This window comes from Sebastes umbrosus, chromosome 20 (genome assembly GCF_015220745.1).
Source record: "Sebastes umbrosus isolate fSebUmb1 chromosome 20, fSebUmb1.pri, whole genome shotgun sequence".
In the NCBI taxonomy this organism is placed as follows: domain Eukaryota; kingdom Metazoa; phylum Chordata; class Actinopteri; order Perciformes; family Sebastidae; genus Sebastes; species Sebastes umbrosus.
Window position 1 is genome coordinate 11,988,304 of NC_051288.1, and position 19,194 is coordinate 12,007,497.

General features: G+C 41.1%; 2 protein-coding genes across 3 annotated transcripts in view; both read left to right on the forward strand.

Moving 5' to 3' along the window:
• The first annotated feature begins 438 nt into the window (after positions 1–438).
• On the forward strand, positions 439–8,601 carry telo2 (TEL2, telomere maintenance 2, homolog (S. cerevisiae)). The gene is made up of 21 exons (XM_037754737.1): positions 439–577; positions 1,792–2,163; positions 2,245–2,522; positions 2,639–2,707; positions 2,811–2,958; positions 3,070–3,172; positions 3,255–3,323; positions 3,428–3,569; positions 3,709–3,845; positions 3,982–4,067; positions 4,903–4,989; positions 5,074–5,162; positions 5,250–5,341; positions 5,534–5,650; positions 5,785–5,856; positions 5,978–6,148; positions 6,231–6,322; positions 6,433–6,532; positions 6,701–6,765; positions 7,057–7,172; positions 7,753–8,601. Exons 2-21 carry the CDS (start codon positions 1,823–1,825, stop codon positions 7,872–7,874), a joined length of 2,496 nt encoding a protein of 831 aa, XP_037610665.1. The 5' UTR covers positions 439–577; positions 1,792–1,822; the 3' UTR covers positions 7,875–8,601.
• A 673-nt stretch (positions 8,602–9,274) lies between these two features.
• The window catches only part of ift140 (intraflagellar transport 140 homolog (Chlamydomonas)), a 28,345-nt gene continuing 18,425 nt past the window's right edge, over positions 9,275–19,194 (forward strand). Inside the window, exons 1-18 of one of the 2 annotated variants that reach the window (XM_037754734.1) lie at positions 9,275–9,432; positions 10,567–10,734; positions 11,332–11,553; positions 11,852–11,973; positions 12,112–12,242; positions 12,604–12,779; positions 13,469–13,560; positions 13,641–13,747; positions 13,958–14,100; positions 14,224–14,427; positions 14,582–14,654; positions 14,772–14,863; positions 14,948–15,075; positions 15,236–15,353; positions 16,174–16,295; positions 16,387–16,519; positions 16,737–16,868; positions 17,412–17,656. In XM_037754734.1, the coding sequence (XP_037610662.1) occupies positions 10,585–10,734; positions 11,332–11,553; positions 11,852–11,973; positions 12,112–12,242; positions 12,604–12,779; positions 13,469–13,560; positions 13,641–13,747; positions 13,958–14,100; positions 14,224–14,427; positions 14,582–14,654; positions 14,772–14,863; positions 14,948–15,075; positions 15,236–15,353; positions 16,174–16,295; positions 16,387–16,519; positions 16,737–16,868; positions 17,412–17,656 (2,390 nt within the window). In that variant the 5' untranslated portion in view covers positions 9,275–9,432; positions 10,567–10,584. Of the gene's footprint in view, positions 9,433–10,566; positions 10,735–11,331; positions 11,554–11,832; positions 11,974–12,111; positions 12,243–12,603; positions 12,780–13,468; positions 13,561–13,640; positions 13,748–13,957; positions 14,101–14,223; positions 14,428–14,581; positions 14,655–14,771; positions 14,864–14,947; positions 15,076–15,235; positions 15,354–16,173; positions 16,296–16,386; positions 16,520–16,736; positions 16,869–17,411; positions 17,657–19,194 lie in introns of those variants that run through there. The other variant, XM_037754736.1, reaches the window with a different exon arrangement.

The window sequence follows — 19,194 nt, forward strand, 5'->3', positions numbered from 1 at the left end:
GAACAGCCTTTACTTATTAAATGGCTGATACATCTACACTCTACCTCACATAAATAAATAAATGAATAAATAAATAAATGAATGGATGGATAAATAAATACAAATAATAATAATAATAATAATAATAATAATAATGAAAAAATGCAAATTTCCCCAATGCGTGACTAATAAAGGAATATCTTATCTTATCTAATAATAATAATACAAATATTAATAATAATAATAATAATACATATAATAATAAAACATATAATAATACATATATTAATAAATAAATAATAAAATAACACATAATTATTAAGTGCCTAGCTGTGCGCTAAAACTGGGCGAATAATGATCCATTTAGTTTATTTGTTAATTGTTGTATAAATGATTATGACATAATGAGCATCCAAAAGTGTTACAAAAAACGTTGTTGTCTTCTTGAATGCCTCACGGATCAGACTGTCCCCCGGAACTGTCCCCTCTCTCTCCTTCTTTGCTCACCACATCGGACGTATTTTGATGGAGCACACAGAGAGCGAAGCATGAAGCATGAAGCAGAGCGACACGGCGGGATGTTCATGATAAACTGACAGTAGGAACTACACAAATACACCTCTTAAAGAAACGTTTTAATGTCACAGTGACTGTAGAACATGTCAGCCTTATAAAGGTGTGTTATGTTGTTAAATTAAATGCTTAGGTGTGGATTAGTTTAGAGGTTTTGACAGGCTAACAGTTGAAGCTAATAGACTCCAATAGAGACGTGTGTGTGTGACCAGGGTCTGAAATTAACCTTTTTCCTCACCTGTCACTGTGGCAGGTCACTGAACATTTCTACTCAATTTGTTTTGTCTACCACTTCTGAAATCTAGGTATAACACTTTAAAATTGTAAACACTGAGTCAGTGGTACCAGACTGTAGAATTATGGAATATATCACCTAACCTTAATGCATGACTATATTTATTAACACTTAATTTTACAGGTCTGCAAATGTCATAGTAATTAGGTGATAATTAGCAAGTTACCTATTTGAAATTTCTTTGGAATTACTGCCAAATTACCCCAATATTTACCTCCAAAACCAAAACTAATAGAAGACACTTCTGATCAGCACAAATCTCACCATTGTGTGACTAATTGTCTACACAAATGTAACCTGGTAGCTAATGTAATGATTCAGGGAGTTTTTAAAGAAGTTATTTGTTAATTATCACCTATTTATCATCAGACATGGAAATAAAGCATATCAACTAACTTTGTATTCTTTTTCCTGGAAATGTATTAAATAAATTACCAGCTATTGGGAAAAAGCGGAATATAATTATTAAATGATGTTAATAGTAAAGTAATTTTCAATAGATGTATAGGTAAATATTTGGGAAATTTGGCAGTAATTCCAAGGAAGTTTCAATTAGGTTACTTGCTAATTATCACCTAATTACCATGAAATTGTTGACCTGTAAAATTAAGTGTTATAATATATTTAATTTAGGCTTTAGAATTGCTTTTTTTAAATAATATTTCTTAATATAACCTAACCTGTCTGCCATGGTGGCAGGTGACCTGAAATTTTCCCCTGCCACAGCCAACAGTTACCCTGTATTTGGCAGCTGGCAGGTGCTAATTTCATTCCCTGTGTGTTTATCTATTTTCATGGACAGCTGCTGTATTTTGAAGTCGTTTTAATCTTCTTGTGAACAGGGAAGTGTTGGTTTCTGTGTGGAGACAGATACATAAGTTACCTTGGTAGAAACCATTCACAATTGTTTCATTATGAAATGTCCTTTTAATGTTTTTGTTTAGGATGTAAAACAAGGTGGTTGCCATTTCAAAGATGGAGTCCCTTGCCCCAAATACTGAGGTTCGCCTAGCGGTGGCCCATTGTTTCCGGACCCTCACTACATCCACAGATACCAAAGACATCATCGCCACTCTTCAAACACTCCACTCCTACCTGGATGAAGGACCAGAGAGTGAAACCACTCCAGTTCAGCGGGCAGAGTTCAGGAGAGCTCACTTCACCCGAACCCTTCAGTTCCTCGTCAGCAACATCCAGGCTGACTGGTTGACCAGCCTCACAGCAGCCCAGCTCACAGAGTTATGGGACGGCCTGTTCCTCAGAGGCCCTCCAGAGCAGACGCTGCTGGTGCTGATGGAGGGAATAGGAGAGCTGAGGTGGGTGGTGGTGGTGTTGGATAGAGGCGTGTTCATCATGTTGTCTATTCACTAACTCTTGTTATTGTCACTCCACCCCAGAACCAGCACAAATCTCGACCACTTGGTCAGCATCACAGAGAGATTCCTCCAGAGTGGTCGACTCGCTGACCTGCTGTGGTCCTACTGTCTGGAGACGGGTCCCTCCGACTCCCCCCAGCTCCGAGAGACTCTGCTGGGACGTATTGTGGCGCTGCCGGACCTCACCGTCAACAGGTTACACCTCAAAAACAAGCCTCTTTTTCGTCCTCAGCAGTACTACCCACTGCTGGCCACAGAGATGCTCACTGCCCTGGAGCGGACCTGCCAAGCACTCAAAGGCGAGGGAACAACTTTTAAACTCTTTGCCAGCATGTATCTTATGTCAAAGATTTATTGCTGTGATATCAAAATGATAATTTCTCATCCCGTCTATTTGTCTGACTATTTTCAACAGATGGCACAGACTGCTCCTTGACTTTCGTGGCTCAGACACTTGGAAAAGTGTGTATCCAGGGCCATAGTGGTGAGTTTATTCAGTGAAATTACATAGTGATAATAATATGTAAGACAACAAACTTGAATGTTACCAACAAGCCCCATTATACTTTTTTATTTTCTACCTACAGGTTTGGTGCTGGCGGTGCTGGCTCCTCGGCTGTCTGCGTGCACGCGCTCAGACATGGTGTGGCAGCGGGTTTGCTGGAAGCTGCTGGAGAACGTTCCACAGCGGTGGATGGAGAGCGTGCTCACTGGACTGGTGCAGGCTGTCAGCGGGTAAGGTGGAGACTGGGAACAGACACATTTAAACAGCTAGCAGTTTATATGACCTCTAGCTATCAGTGTTCTATCTGCCTTTTTTTAAGTCTCTTGCCTCTTTTTTTTCAGGCCTGATGCCTTGGGCAGGATCATTGGCAATCTAGTGTTAACAAATAGAAAGGCCCAGTTTGTCATAACTCATAAACTGCTGTTACTGCAGTACAAGTACGAGGTAAGAAGATAACTTGCAGCCTGACAGTAAAACATATAATCTTATAAATATCATATAAAGCATGTGTTTTTTTTCCCCCCAGACTCGTATCTTGAGAATTGTTCTGGGTTACCTCGCAGCAGACAGGGAGCGCCGGCCACTGCTCATCCAGGTGAGTGCATTAGGATGTTCAGCAGTCAAATGATATCACGTTATATACTGTATATATTGATGATTTTGACATTTGGATTTACATTCGTGTGTATGTGTTGTCAGGTGTTACGGTCTGTGTCCCAGGCCTGGGCTAACCCCAGTGCAGTGAAGCACACACCTCTGGAGCAGCAGCTGTATGTAAGCAAGGCCTTACTGCTGAGTGTGAGTCTGCTGAGAGACTCTGAGTTACAGGAGCTCCGCTCAGGTACAACAAAACAATGAATCTCTCAGTAAACCAACAGTGCAAATACAAGTGGTTATGGCTCCACATCCTTTGTCTTATGTTTAATATGATCATATAAATTAACGGTTAAGGATATGGATTGTGTGCCTGTTCTCTTTAGAGTTACTTCAGTGTATGCTGGGCGGCATGCAGAGCCACCTGGACAGCAGCGTGGTGCGTATCCGGCGTATGGGCATGGTGGTGGGAGAGTGCCTGAGCTCTCGGATGGATATCAATAAAACCAAGCTCAAGTTTGAGGTACAGTCGGTAAAATATGTTAATTTGCAAGACACAATGCTTAGTGAGCCTAATTGGCTTCAAAATATTTAATTCATCGCTTGATTGAAATGCCATTTGAGACCTGTTTCTGAGTTTGTGTCGTGTTGTGTTGTAGTACGATCAGGACGAGGAAACTCAAGAGCTGCTTTCTCTGATGACTCCCATTACTGGTGATGAGCCAGAGGCCGAGCCTGTGAACGGGTAAGTCTCTTTACATCTCTGTAACTGATGAATTCTGAGGACTATTAACTGATATGCGACAAAGTCTGTCAGTTTAATGCAATTATACTGTTGGGTAAAATATTTATATTCAAAGCTCAATCAAGAGCTAAACGAAATCTAAGTTTCCTAAAAAATACATTATAAAGCCAGTTTCTTTTGGAAAAAATAATTGCTACAAACCACCAAAATGTAGCACAACACAACATGAAATGGAAAAACATTTGCTCTAGTGAAGAGTGGGACTATATAAAATATTAAATACGCTCTACCTGCCATTATGTATATTTCAGTCTCTTGTTATTTATTTATTTTTAATTTTCTTTTGTCCAGTTTTCCTTATTTTTTTTCTAATTTTGTGAGGTTATATTATCATGTCATCATATTGTTGTGTTTGTTATGTGTATTTTGCCTCTATTAAATAATTAAAAAACAGTCAGTTTTGTGCAAGATTTACACAAAGCAACTTACCATTATAAACTACCAAGCATTACTATCCCTATTTTTATAGGTTGTGGGCGATATGTACAGCTAAAAATACAGATTTACATCTGCTACATTGTGTTGCTGATATTTCATAGTTCAAATGTAAGAATCTGCAGTCTGTTTAATAGGAACTAAAAGCAGTTTTATAGCAGTTTAATAGAGCAGTGGAGAAAAATGAACTCCCACGGACACATATTGTGTTTAATCTTGGCAACTAAAATTCAAATGACATAATGACTATGTTTAAAGAACGGGCCAAATCCCATAAAACTTCACTCACTATATATTTATAGGCATTGGTTTTATTTAAGAGAATGTGTGTCATCCGCAGAGTTGACTCTCCTCAAGAGACCAGTGAAACAACTCCATCTACATCTCAAAAGAAATCCGAAGCTGACCCAGACTCCGACCTGGACAGGTAAGTGTTATTAGCTCATCTCTGTTATACTGAATGTATCTGTGGGAAGTGTCCTTATTAACTCCAAGTCTTTCACCGGTGCAGCGACGACGAGCTCACTCCGTACGATATGTCTGGCGATCAGGAATTAAATAAAGCGTCCCCGCCCCGCTACCTACGAGACTGTCTGGAAGGTATGGCTCCTTATCGATCACCTCTTGTTTTAAAAGCTGTGCTACCGACTCCAGCTCTAATATTTTCTTATCTGTCGACCCACCCAGCTTTAATTTCCTCTGAGGACCCGGTGCGTGTGGAGCTCAGTTTGAGGGTCGCTGAGGGTTTGGTGAGGAAGAACGTCTTTGCAACCAGAGAGGTATGACAGCAACAGAAATGTTCAGTGCTTCACATTCATTCATTTATAAATCTTTATCATTAAACTGACACAGTGACAGAAGGTGTTGTTCCTTACCTTGCTGTTACTGATTGTAGTACAGGGATTTGAATATATTTTCTAGTTCTTACAGATCACTTTTCACACTACAGTTCATCATGTTTGTTTGTTCAGATCAGTGTCCAGCTGACCAAAGTGCTTCTTCACATGGAGGATAAATACACCATAAATGGCTTCCTGGGACTCAGACAGGCGACCATGGTGGCACTCACCGTCACCGACTCTATCCCTGTATGATCATCACTTTAGTTTCTACACGGTTTACCTTTTCACATCAAAATTTATACTCATTACCTCACAGCTTTATCGCCATTTTTAAGCATTCTTTCTGCTTTAAATAAATGTCTCTTTCCTTTCTGCGATAGGTGACTCAGTATTTGACCACAGAGTTTTACTCCTTGAACTACAGTCTTCGCCAGCGGCTCGATATCTTGGAGGTGAAAACAACCACTTCTCCATTTTTGATAGTGCCTTCGCTAAATAAACTTCGATTTGAACTGTTTTGATTTATCGCCAGCAGGCGTAATCACAAGGCTGTTCTTGTTTTTGGTTTCTCAGGTCCTTGCTCTGGCAGCGCAGGAGCTCTCTAAGCCAATCACTGAAAAGAGGAACCCATCTCTGGGTGTTTCTGCCAGCACTGATTTGATTCCATACCCCGGCGACAACCCCGTTCACTGGCGACAAGTTGTAGAGAAGCGGATACAGAGCAAGACGAAACGCCTCACTAAGGTAAATAAAGTAGACCGGTATATTGACCTGTCTTTTTTTGGTATTTACCGAAGCCTCTTCAGTAATTTCTCTCGTGCTACAGGGTGCCACTCAACCTCCAGCTAAGGCCACCCCTAACCGTTACGCCCCTGTTGCTGGACACTTCTTTTTTCCTCTGCTCAGCAATTATGACAAGTAAGTAATGTTCTTTTGTGCAAATTTCAAAGCTCAACACTCATCGTGTTTTTATGCTAAAGTGTACAGTTGAATATTTGTATTACTGAAATGTAACACCTTTCTGGTAGGCCTCAGGTGACCTTTGACCTGTTGGGCGGCGATCATCTTGTACTGGGCAGGTTGATCCACACCTTGGGCCTCTTCATGCATCTAGCAGTCAATGCACCGGTAATTTTATCCATCTAGTCATGCTATCAGAGGATCACAATGTGACTTAATTGTGCTATCTATCTATCTATCTATCTATCTATCTATCTATCTATCTATCTATCTATCTATCTATCTATCTATCTATCTATCTACCCCTATGAGATTCCTATGACTTTTTTTTTGCAGATAGCTTCACAGATGGGTTGTGCTTTACTGGACTTTGTGTGGGCGGTGCGCTACCATGTTGACCAGTAAGTATGATGCATATCAGTGTTTTAGACAGTTAATCTGAGGAAGCTAGCTGTGGTTGTTAACTGCACTATAATGTAGTATTTAAACAACTGACCAGGCTCAACATTAATCAGGTACCTGTGTGGCTAGTCTTTTCCTAGCAACATGTTTATTTTTCACATGGTTGATGAAGAGTTAAAACAGTCAGACAATAAATAACAATAGACCTAAAGAGACTCTATAAGGTCAGGATGGACAGGGTGTTTTGTTATTTCAGTCTAAGCTGTAACCTGGAATCTTGTCTGTTAAAGGATGGTGAGACGAGGCGTCCTCTTCGCCGTTTGCTCTGTGTTTCTGAGCATGCCCAGTCAAAACCTGCTGGTGGACCTAAGTGATCAGCTGTTTGAGACCAGAACTTGGCTGGCAGGTAAAAAAAAAAAAAAAAAACTGGTTCCTCTTCTTGAAATTTTGACATTAAAATCTGTCCTTATGCGTCGAAAGTCTTTGTTCCAATTCTGTTATTACAGGGCCACATTTCCAAAGTATTTAATTTAGTACTGACACATGACTAAATCAATACATTGTTTATATGTTACTAATAATAGACTAACTCTAAAACACATGATTCTTGTAAATGCACAAAAGGTCTGAGGCTGCACCTGCATAATGTGATCCTGTCAGGGACACACAAACTCGCACGGCACACACACATGCACAGCTGGATTGAGCATTTCTGGGAAATACTGTAGATGAGGAACAAGGATGTCCTGTACCACCGTCCATGACGTGATTGGCTCAGCAACAGTTGGATGTCTCTTTATCCCCCTGAGGATAAAAGTAGTTTCACATTGCAGTGACCCGACATGGAGCTGAATGACATTTTTCTTTTTCTTTCACATTGTTAATTAAGCAAAGAAAATGCCAGGATTATGTGCATTTGATTGATTTTCCTTTTTTAATTATACTGTAGCTGCTTTTAATAATTTGTGTGTTGTTAATATCCACAGATGTGGCCGAAGGAGACCCCGACGCAGATTGCCGGAATCTGGCTGTACAGAGTCTGGTACTGCTGGATAAGAGCCTGAAGAAACAGCTACAAGATCAACAAGCGCTGAGCGCGGAGTCATGATCCGCAGCATCAACAATGAACAATGAAATACTGATTGTGTCTCCGACGCAGGGCGGGCTTCACCGTACCTCCGTGTCGTCCTCGCCGAGCCCCGAGGTCGATGGAAGCGATGTTCCGGATATTTGCCGACACATTTTCATATCCTGAGAACACACACATCCAACCAGTGGGAAAAAAAGGAGGGCACACGTCTTCTCACAATGTCTTTCTGCATAACTAAATCACGCACACACAAACATTTCAACACACTGTATTGTTTAGATGAAGATATTGTGTGTATGATTTATGAAGCAGATAAAATATTGATTGAATGGAGGATAGGATGCCATTTTTGTCCATGAGTAAAATGTAAGTTATGAGGATATCCTTTTCAACCTCTTTCCTGTACTGGCACATCTCTTGTTTGTTTGCAGAGGACATCCTGTGAATATTCACGTGAATTCACAAATAATGGAAATACTACTACTACTTCCCCCCTGTGACATAAATGAAACATGTGTTCATCTGTATTTTTCTGAACAATGGAACATTTTTTTAAATATACAGTTGTTTGTAGTTTTATTGGTACTGGCCTTGACTTGATTACCTTGGCATTATTTGCGGTCAATACAGATTGTTGTATTGTAAAGTAGGTCAGGAAGTACAGAAGATAATCTTATGATTGATTTGCACTTGGCAGCAGTGAACAACTCATACAAAACATGAATAAAATACAACATTATAAGAATGAGATTGCAATCAAATTCCATTTAGATTTGTGGATGTGAAGATAAGATAAGATATTCCTGTATTAGTCCTGCAGTGTGGAAATTTGCAGTGTACAGCAGCAGAGGGGATAGTGCAAAAAACAAGATGCATCAGCTAACACAGTAAAAAAAAAATAGCTAAACAAAGTGTAACAAAATATGAACCATTTAAATAGAAGGAAGTATAAAAAAATAGTCTGTCTGAAATACCCATACCTGGAATTGATCAGCAATTATTTAAGAAATATTTAGGCTACTCACATCTCAAAACCAGCAAATTACAACATCAAATCAAATCCAGCAATATGCACATTTGCATTTTTCTTTTGATAAAACTGAATGAATTTGAGCATCATGAAACTTCTTTTGACTCTTTATTATTATTATTATTTATTATTATTATTATTATTTATGCTGAATATCAACAGTTCCTCTAAACATGCTTGTAGAGTGAACTGTGTTAATTTCAATGGAATTAATATCACTTTAAATTAGCTGACAAGAAACTGTGGGAACAACATGAACTGGCATATTATTATATTGGTGAGATTAGACCGGATACGACTTCCGACGAACGACTCGGGTTGTGTTCGTTGTTTTCCGACAACGACTCGGATTGTGTTCGTTCTTTTCCGTAACTCCTCCCCCTGTCCCGCCTTCGGGGTTGTCAGGGGCAACTGGGAGAGACGCTTTTTGCCCTCGCTGTTCGGCTGCACAACACAACAACACTGGAAGTGACGGTCGATGTTTTAAGTAGTTTCTTCTTGATTAAACAAGTAAATTGGCATTAACCTGAAGAAAACGACAGTGAGGTTTGTCTTCAGATAATCTAACAGAGCGGTTAACTTCATTTTACAGCAGCGAGGGCTACCAATGAATGCTAACTCTGGCTAGCTCACCTAGCTTAGCTAATGCTAGCAGCTAAAGCTAACTTAAGCATTAGTCACATAACTGAGTAATGGCAGCTGATAGTGTGAACTATTGAGGTGAATCCATAGCTAAGTTAAAGCCCACGTTGTTTATCTGTAACATTACTCAGTTAGCTAAGTCAACTACCTCTAAATATAAAGTGAAATTAGACATTTGGGATCATTGGATGCTGTTTGAGGGGACGTTCAGGAGTTAACTAGTGATTACCAAGCTTTTACAACACCAATTAGCAAGACAGCTAAGTAAGACATTAAGCTGCATAACAAATACAAAAACGTGAAATCAAAGAATGCAACATTATGTATAATATTGGAGGTTCCACCTAGTTCCTTTCCTTTGTTCCAGCTGCAATTGTTCATTTTAATAAGTCCTAGCAGCTTTTAAGATGAGATAAGATAAGATAAGATATGATATGATGAGATAAGATAAGATGAACCTTTATTAATCCCCGGAGGTAAATTCAGGTGTCAGAGCAGCAACATCAGCAAACTGAGTGAAACACAGGAGAGGTAAAAGTATACAAAAATTATAAAAACAATAATAGAGATATAAAAGATACAGAGTGAATGGGTGACATAGTGTGTGCAGTCTGTCATTCAATACATGTAGTATGTGCAATAAATAAATGTAATATGTACATATGTGCAGTCTATAAAGTGGTATATAGGATGTATAGTGTAAAGTAAGTGTAAAGTGTGCCAGTGGTTAGAGTCCAAGATGGGTACATGTTTAAAGTGCACATATTTATGGAAAGTTTATCCCTTTTTCTCATTTTATTGTGTTTTTTTTATATTGTTCTTGTGGCCTTCTTTTTGCTGGGTCCTGATCCCAGTAAGCCTTTCGAGTACTCTTTGTCATGTTTTTGGTATGTCTGTTTCTTGTCTGTGCTCTACCTTATTGTCAAAACGGATGCCATCCTCTATTTTTGCTGCAAAACAAATCTACCTAAGGGTACAAATAAAGTCACCTGAACCTGAACCTAATTCTCATCCCCTGTTTCTTCTCTCAAAATCCAGAGAGGAACAGTGGGGGACATGGCGGTGTATTTTGACCACCGTATCGAGGCCCCTGAAAGCAGTGATGTGCCCTCTCAGTTGACCTGGCACTCAGCTCTTCCTGTACTGGCTGTGGCCTCGAGCAACTCCACCACTGGGGGAGGAAATGTAGACCTCTACCTGCAGCAGGTAAACACTGGCACAAAAAGAAAGACCACTACTAGATAGATAGATAGATAGATAGATAGATAGTAACTTTATTGATCCTGAGGGAAATTCAAGTTTCCAGCATCACAGTACCATAGTGCAAAACATGTTAGTAAAAAGACAGTAAAAAAGTTAGAAGTACAAAGTACAAACAAATATACCAGATATAAAAATACAGGGTGATGAAGAAAACTGTTAAAACTGAATATAGTGCAGGCTAACAGCTGTGATACACGACTATTAAAAAAAGTGAATATAGTGCAGAAGAGACTTTTAAAAATGAGTATAGTGCAGGGTAACTCCAGTAGCTTAGTCTATGAAAGTGCACTGTGTGCATTAATATCTGTCCTGTAGACCGTCCTCCTTTGCCCCCCTCCCCCTCCCTAGAGAGGTGTTGTACAGTTTGATGGCTCGGGGGATAAAGGATTTCCTGAGTCTGTCTGTGGAGCACTTGGGGAGCAGCAGCCTACCGCTAAACGAGCTCCTCTGTTTGGTGATGATGGCGTGCAGAGGATGGCTGGCATTGTCGATTATGGCCAGCAGTCTGTTGATATATACTTCACCCCTGTCTGAATGCAGGGAGAGTATGTGGAGAGCCACCATTTGGAACGTCCTCACCAGCTCACAGTGCTGCGCTGGCATCCCACAAAGCCAGTGTTGGCGCTGGGCTGGGAGAATGGAGAGGTAGTGCTGCTGACATACCCCTCCAAAGGTCAAGCAGTCCTTCCCAGCACACATGAAGCCTGCATCACGCTGCTGGAGTGGAGTAGCTCTGGCAGCCGCTTAGTAACTGGTGATCAGGTGAGTGTATTGCAATGATTGTTTAAACAGGCACTCTTGCATATATATACTGTGCATGTCATATCGACATACTCATGCATTCATAGCCGGTGGATATGCTGGTGGGCCTGATTTCCATACATGATATACCTGCATTTTTCTGAGAATACTTGGACCAAGTTTGGTTTAACAACATGGCATATTTGGTGTAAGCCCTAGCAGGGTAATCAAGAAATAAACTGGATGAATTGTGTGGACAGATGCAAACCATTTGAACTTACTTACTTAACTTAAATATAGTTTAATTATTTAATGACAGACTGGAGCGCTAGCAGTATGGAAGGTAGATGCTAGAGGGAGACTTCAAGGAAACCACCTTGTGAAGCATGAATACAACAAACCCCTAACTTGCTGCATCTTCAGACCGGCCACGCCTGGGGAGTAAGTAAACAGGACGCACTGCTCAGAGGCAGTTGTTTCTTCTTGCCAGTGAGATAATATTGAAAACATTGTGATATCACTATTCCCTCTTGATCTGAATGCTGCGTTGCTGATATTAGGACCTAACTCATTTTACAGCGATGTGGCGATGCTGGCTCGGGCATCAGTTAGCGGAGATGAGAGTGCTCTGGACATGTTCAGCTGGAAGGGAGCACCTCTCAAGATGGGCCCACAGGAGGGACTCGCTTTCTACGTCAGCACTGCAGATGGTATGGGACTTTTTTTGTTGTGTGCAGCATTTTAAGTATATTGCTGTCTTAAAGTATTTTTGTACCACAGTGAGTATGTATTCTTTAAGCCACATTGTATTAACCAAAGCAAATCTAGAACGATTTGAGAATCAAACTGGTTTAATGAATATCATGAATAATCCATGTTAATCCACATTAGACTCATTTGCTGTTTTTCAGCTCAAGAAAAAAAACATCAAGCCTACTTTAGCAATTTTTCCATAAATTTAAGTTGTTAAATATGAATAATATATGAATATATATATAAGCATTTTGTGCTATGAGGAAATGGATATCTCACCATGTTTATAATCTTTAACCCTGTGTACCTTCTACATAGGTACGGTCCACTTTGTGGATGAGCATTGTAAGACGAGCACACTTCTCAGTGTGGAGGGGACAGTCAAGAAACTGCTCTACTTCGACAAAAGAGAGGCACTTGCTGTGATCACAGAGACCCTGATGTTGTCACAGTACACTCTCGGACCTGAGGGAGAAGCCCAGGAATTTATGAAGGTATTGCATTGCTAGGCAACAGCTTGGGGCCATGTTTACTTCCTGTCAGCTTGGCTGCATCCGAAATCACATATTATGCACTACATACTCAATATGTGTACCATCGTTCAACATATTTTTGTGTGAATAAGCAGCAGTACTGCACTGAGCAGTAATTTACGTCGTCCCTTCCTGGGAGGCTCCTTGCAGGTTGGAGACGTGTAACCATAGTAACCAACTTCATGTGACCAAACGACGGTTTGTGAGAATCAAAGTCTGAAGTAAATTTAAAAAATATATTACGCCAAGCAAAGTGAGATCTTTAACTTACACTTAAATTGAAGCATTATTTTCGTTACAGAGCTGTCCAACAACGTCTGTTATGAATGTTGTTGTCACTACCATATTGCATTACGCGATATTTATGCTGCCGTAGTGTCCAGTGTTTGCATGCTGTAAGACTTCACCGGAAATAGTCTGCTATTACTATTGGTTGCATATTAAGGATTCGGACATACTAAAAAAGTCTCACATACTGCTTTAGTGTACTAAATAGCATGTTAGTGTGGAATTTCTGACGCAACCCATATGTCATTCACATACACTGCAACAGGAAATAAACTGGGATATACTTGGAATGTTTACTTTACAACTGTGAAATGGTCAATACAAAGATCAGTTTGGTTTGTGAACATGTTTTTTCATGTCAGGTGAAGTTGAGCAGCAAGACCGGGCAGAATGTAGACATTGTCTGGACAGAGAACGGCCTCCTTATCACAGCAACAGGAGAACAGGTTATCAGGTCAGTGTACACATACTGTTTGTACACATATACTGTGCGTTCCTATTTTAAACTTGAATATTTGTCTCTTTTTTTTTTAGGCTGTGGGATCTGGACGGAGGCGATAACTACGTTTTGTCTCTCGATGAGACTCTGGGGTTTGAGAGAGGAGAGGTGATCAACTGTGTGTCACACTGTGCAGGAAAAGGTAACTTCTAAATATTCATCCTGTAGTGCGAACAGTATAAGTTCTGTTTTTTTCTTCACATTCCGGTGGATACGGTTGTTTCAAGATTATTTATTTAATCACATTCTCAAACCTTCAGTAGACTGATTACACTGAATCCGTCCCCTTGATTACCACAATGTGTTACCACTTGTTTCAAACCTCATTTATATAATGTTGCGGCCTCCCCAGAAATCTTGGCCGCTGGTACCAGCCACGGGCGCATAGCAATGTGGAAGATGGTGGCGCAGTTAGGCGGCAGCAGAGGTGAAGCCAAGGACCAGTGGAAGCTACAGACTCCCACAGAAATACAAGGAAATGTCATTCAGCTACAGGTACTGTCTGGACTAAAATGTGATATTAGCACATGAAAATATATTATGTAAAATGTATTATCTAATATAAACGTATACGTATAGTATTCTGCTGGGAAAGTTCACTCAGACCTTCCATTTCAGTGGGGCACGAGCCTGAATCTGCTGGCGGCCAACAATTCGAACACAGTGCTGATCCTGTGTGAGCATGTGATGTCAGCCCACTTCGGCCAGCAGGTGGCAGCGGTGCAGCTCACCCCGACCCAGCTCAGCATCACTCAGTTCACCACAGGAGTGCACCTCGCTCTGCAGTCTGACTTACACATCAAGGGAGTTTGTGTTACTAAGGTAAGTGTGGAGTTGAAAAGGGAAAAGTGTAGAATCAACACTTCTCTGTACTTAAGAAAAGACCCTTAATGCTTCTACAAAGAGTTGCTCATGAAGACAAGTACAAATTTAAATTGACATCATGGTAACAGGATGTGTGTTGTCATACCAACAGGATTCAGTGACAGTCTGGAGTGGCAAGCAGGTCACTGTGTACGAGCTTTCAGGGACAGCTCTTCGCAATACAGGTACAAGACTTGAGCAAAAGCCCACTGAACAGACCAAATTTATAGATGTGATATTTTAGAAGCTGCACTGATTCCCCTGTACTTCTTTCTCCACATCCCCTCTTGCTGATTTCCCAGGATCGTTTCCTTGTGACACCCATGTCGCAGCTGTACATGGTGAGAACCTCTACACTGTGGAACCTAACAGGGTCCAGATTCGCACGCCACAGGTCTGTTGTCCCACCTACTATCCATAAGCCACTAAACACATGACAGATGTGTGAGCAAGCTGTTTTTTCCTCTCTTTTCTTCAGGGCACCGTGAAGCAACTGCTGACCTTCTCCAAGGCAGAGGGCAACCCTGTGCTGCTCAGTGTGTGTCAGTCTTACCTGGTGGTAGGCACAGACACAGCACACATTAGAGTATTTGACCTCTCCCGAAGGTATGTAAATGTTAATGTGGATGTTGGTATCACTTCAGTTCTGGTATCCTTCAATTATAAAAAAGACATCCAGCTAATTTCAATGTTTTGTAAATGTCTGTTTGTTGTTCCAACTACTTTTTTTGTCCAACAATGCCTGTCTTACTGTACGTCTTTATAGAGATGCCAAAGCTCACTGTAGTGCTAAGAACCTGGCTGACCAAATTGCCAATCTGGGAGCCCTGAGATCAGTCAAATGTAACGCCAACAGCAGCCAAGTCAGCATCCTAATCTCTCAGGTGAATGGACAACATACAACCCTCTCCTTTGTTTTTGAGAGCTGATACTAGGGCTGTCAAAGTTAACGCGATAATAACGCGTTAACGCAAATTCGTTTTAACGCAACTAATTTCTTTAACGCAATAATGCATTCAATCAATCGGAGGTTGTAGCAGGCTCAGTTTTAAAACTAGTGAAGATACCAGTATCATATGAAACTAGAAAACATAAGGAATTCATTGGTACCAACCATGTCACACTAACTCGTCGGGAAGGAGGTTAAATAACGCTCCAAACTTGCACTAAATTTTGGCGAGGACAAACTGGCATGGCCATTTTCAATGGGGTCCCTTGACCTCTGACTTCAAGATATGTAAACGAAAATGGGTTCTATGGTTACCCACGAGTCTCCCCTTTACAGACATGCCCACTTTATGATAATCACATGCAGTTATGGGGCAAGTCATAGTCAAGTCAGCACACTGACACACTGACAGCTGTTGTTGCCTGTTGGGCTTCAGTTTGCCATGTTATGATTTGAGCATATTTTTTATACTAAATGCAGTACCTGTGAGGGTTTCTGGACAATATTTGTCATTGTTTTGTGTTGTTAATTGATTTCCAATAATAAATATATACATACATATGCATAAAACAAGCATATTTGTCCACTCCCATCGCAATTAAATATTTTAATGATTAAAAAATAAAATTTAAATGTAATCGATTGACAGCCCTAGCTGATACGTCTATATATATTAAATATTCCAGTATCTTAAAATGTGACCATTTCATGTGAATCTTTCTCTTAACTGAGCTGTATGTAACTCTTCCTCTTAGGTTAATGGGCGACCAGATCACAAAGTGTACTTTTACGACGTTGAGATGGACACTGTGACACACTTTGACTTCTTCGTTGGCAGACCGTCCAGCGGTATCTCACAGCCAGAAGAAAGTGAAAGGTAGCTGCTTTTAGCTGTATTTGTATGCTGCCCGTGTAGTGTTTTTTCCTCCTGGTCGTCTTATGTTGTACGTGACTGATCTGTGTTTCAGACAGCAGTTTCAGGGAACGGAGCTCAGCGGTCGCTGCCCTGTATCTCACTTCTGGGACGAGAGTGAACCTCGTCTCTTTGTTTGTGAGACAGTGCCGATCAGCTCTGAATCCACATCGACTGTTACGGATACGGTAAAGACTGCTGCTTAACATTGAGATAGTCCTGTACAGCTCTATCAGCAAAGCATGGCGCACGCTGGTAGTTTTGACTTCCACCGGGACTACTGGTGCTAAAAACTATATATGTTGATTTGTGCATGTACAGTATCTTAGATGAGTGATGATGATTTTAATAAATGCAATGTATATGTAAAGTAGTTTGACAGTGTCTTGCCTTCCCTCTGCTCAGATGGACGTGTCAGTAGTGACACTCTTCTGTACACAGGAGCATGGGCTCCTCCTTCAGGACTGTTACCCTAAACCTTCAGGTCTGCAGGCGCTCCTCGCTCTGGACGTGCCGTACTATTATTTCAGCTGCAAGGTGAGGATGGAGAACACCATGTTCTGCTTGTGTGTTGTCTCTTCACTTTTTGATTGCACCATCACTATTCTTATGTGAAACTCTGTGTGTTTGGTCTCGCACACCCCCAGCTATTATTTCGGAGGGGGGTTGTCTTTTTACCAGAAGTAAGTGTGTCTGTGCCATACAGTCCGTTCAGAAAGCTTCTTGACTCCCAACAACTGTGGTCGTGTATGCCTTGTGCTGCATTGAAGCAAAATTTAAGCATTGGCTCCCCAAGATCAGCAGCACAAGTGCATCCCTGAAATATCTAGACGTCACTATGTTCTGTCCAGTTACCATCCACCTAGTCTCGATGAATATATTCGTTCTGTGATGCTTTGTTGTTGTTTGGTTCGCTCTGCCTCTTACCCATTCCCATAACCCATGTTCTCCCGAAGCTTTTGCATTTGCTTTACTAACAATGATCGTACCTCACAGCATGCTGCATTCATTTACTGGCTGTGAATCGCGTGTTTACCAATCTTAACACCATGTTTTCCTGCCTGGTCAACCCCTCCTCAGCCCGGTGAGAGAGATCCGGGGTCAGCAGAGATTTCAGCCACAGCATCAGCACCTCCACAGCAGACCCAGCCATCGAGGGGTTCTGCTACCCAGTTCCCCAATATGGTGTCCAGGCGAGCTCTCAGAGACTTTGTGGGCCTGGAGAACTGTGAGAAGGCCACCCGCGACGCCATGCTCAACTTCAGCTTCTACCTGACCATCGGCGACATGGACGAAGCCTTCAAGTCTATCAAGCTCATCAAGAGGTAAGGCGTCATTACATGTGTCAGCTCATAGAGAGGAGACGTGCAGGATAGTATGTGCCCTTTTGATCGCTGTCATCACTTCTTCCAGCAGCCCTTTCCACTGGGGCTTTAGTTCAAAGGCTAAGCAAAGGCCACAGGGAGAGCATTGTTGCTACAGCCTTGACTCTTCTCAGGATGCTCTACAATGGTTTGCAGCAGCAGAGCTGTAACTATTCTCTTTGACTTACATTGAGAACATTTTTGCCTCTTGCCACCTTTGACTGTTGAGGTCAACATGGAGGAAAACTACCACAATAGTTTTGTAGCCTTAAAGGAATAGTTTGGGTGTGTTTTGAAGTGGGGTTGTATGAGGTACTTATCCATAGTTAGTGTATTACCTACAGTAGATGATGGTCGGCACGCCCCCAGCTTGGAGAAGCAGACAGGAGTTACCGCACGGAATCAAAGCAATGTACTGCTGTGGATGGGGCCGAAAGTATTTTAGTCTCCTAAAAGAATCAATATAACAGGTTAGTTTGTTTGTGCTATTGTGTGAATCCGAACTAACCAAAGTCACACGATAACACAAACAAACTAACCAATCAAAGCAGCAGTAGACCAGCAACTCCCGTGTTCTGCAAGGTAAAATTTTAAAGTTTTTTTCAATGGAGCCTGGTTGCTTTGGCGAGAGCATAGATAACAGCTTCAGTTCCCCGTCAGAAACATAGACTGTATAGCTGTCTCACAGCAAGGTAAAGCGGCAAAAATATTCTAAATATAGCATACACTTAAACTGATATGGATTTTTTTAGATGAGCCTTTCTTTTAAGTGGCCAAAACATCCCTAAAGTAATACGACCAAAGTAGGCACTTGACAAGTTAATGAAAAGAAATGCCACAACACTGTATTCGTCTTTGGAAAGGCCTGTACATTTTAAATACTGTATATACAGAATTCCATAATATATTAAACTAAAGTCCACAGTTTGTCTTCAAGCGTATCATATCTTGATGCTATAATCAATCAATCCCCCAGAGCATAACTTTTATTTGTTTATTTAAGTACATGAAATAGTATTTTAAACACAGGACATGATTAAGGAGTTTTTTCTGTGTCTGTGCTTAGGGAAGGAACTCTTCAACGTGTATATATGTGACTGTTTCTGTTAGTGAGCGGGTGTGTTCGGAGGGGATGTACTTTTCTAAACACACTGGGACTTACACACACACACACGCACACACACGCACGCACACATTAGGTCCCGCTGCCAGTTTGGTCCAAAAGGAGTGCCCTTTCCATTCTTGCAAACATTGAATCAGGTCAGTAAAAGGATGTGCGTGTCTGTTCCTGTATGTGTGCGTGTGTTGGGGAAACGTATGTGATTTCAGCAAAGATCTGATATTATCTTCAGCTGAATACGTGATTCAGGGCACTCGGTCTGGACTATGCTGTAGTGTTGCTTTCGCACATACAAATATTACGCAAATGGGCAAATAGCATATCCCACTGGCCGGATATTCCAAAAAGTTTAATAGGCACGATGACAGCTTTACTCAGT

Excerpts from the sequence above, each read along its gene's own strand:
- telo2 (XM_037754737.1), top strand. The coding sequence starts at position 1,823 with ATGGAGTCCCTTGCCCCAAATACTGAGGTTCGCCTAGCGGTGGCCCAT. Across the intron at positions 5,651-5,784 it reads CCGTCACCGACTCTATCCCT|GTGACTCAGTATTTGACCAC; the intron begins GTATGATCATCA and ends TTTCTGCGATAG. Across the intron at positions 6,323-6,432 it reads CTGCTCAGCAATTATGACAA|GCCTCAGGTGACCTTTGACC; the intron begins GTAAGTAATGTT and ends CCTTTCTGGTAG.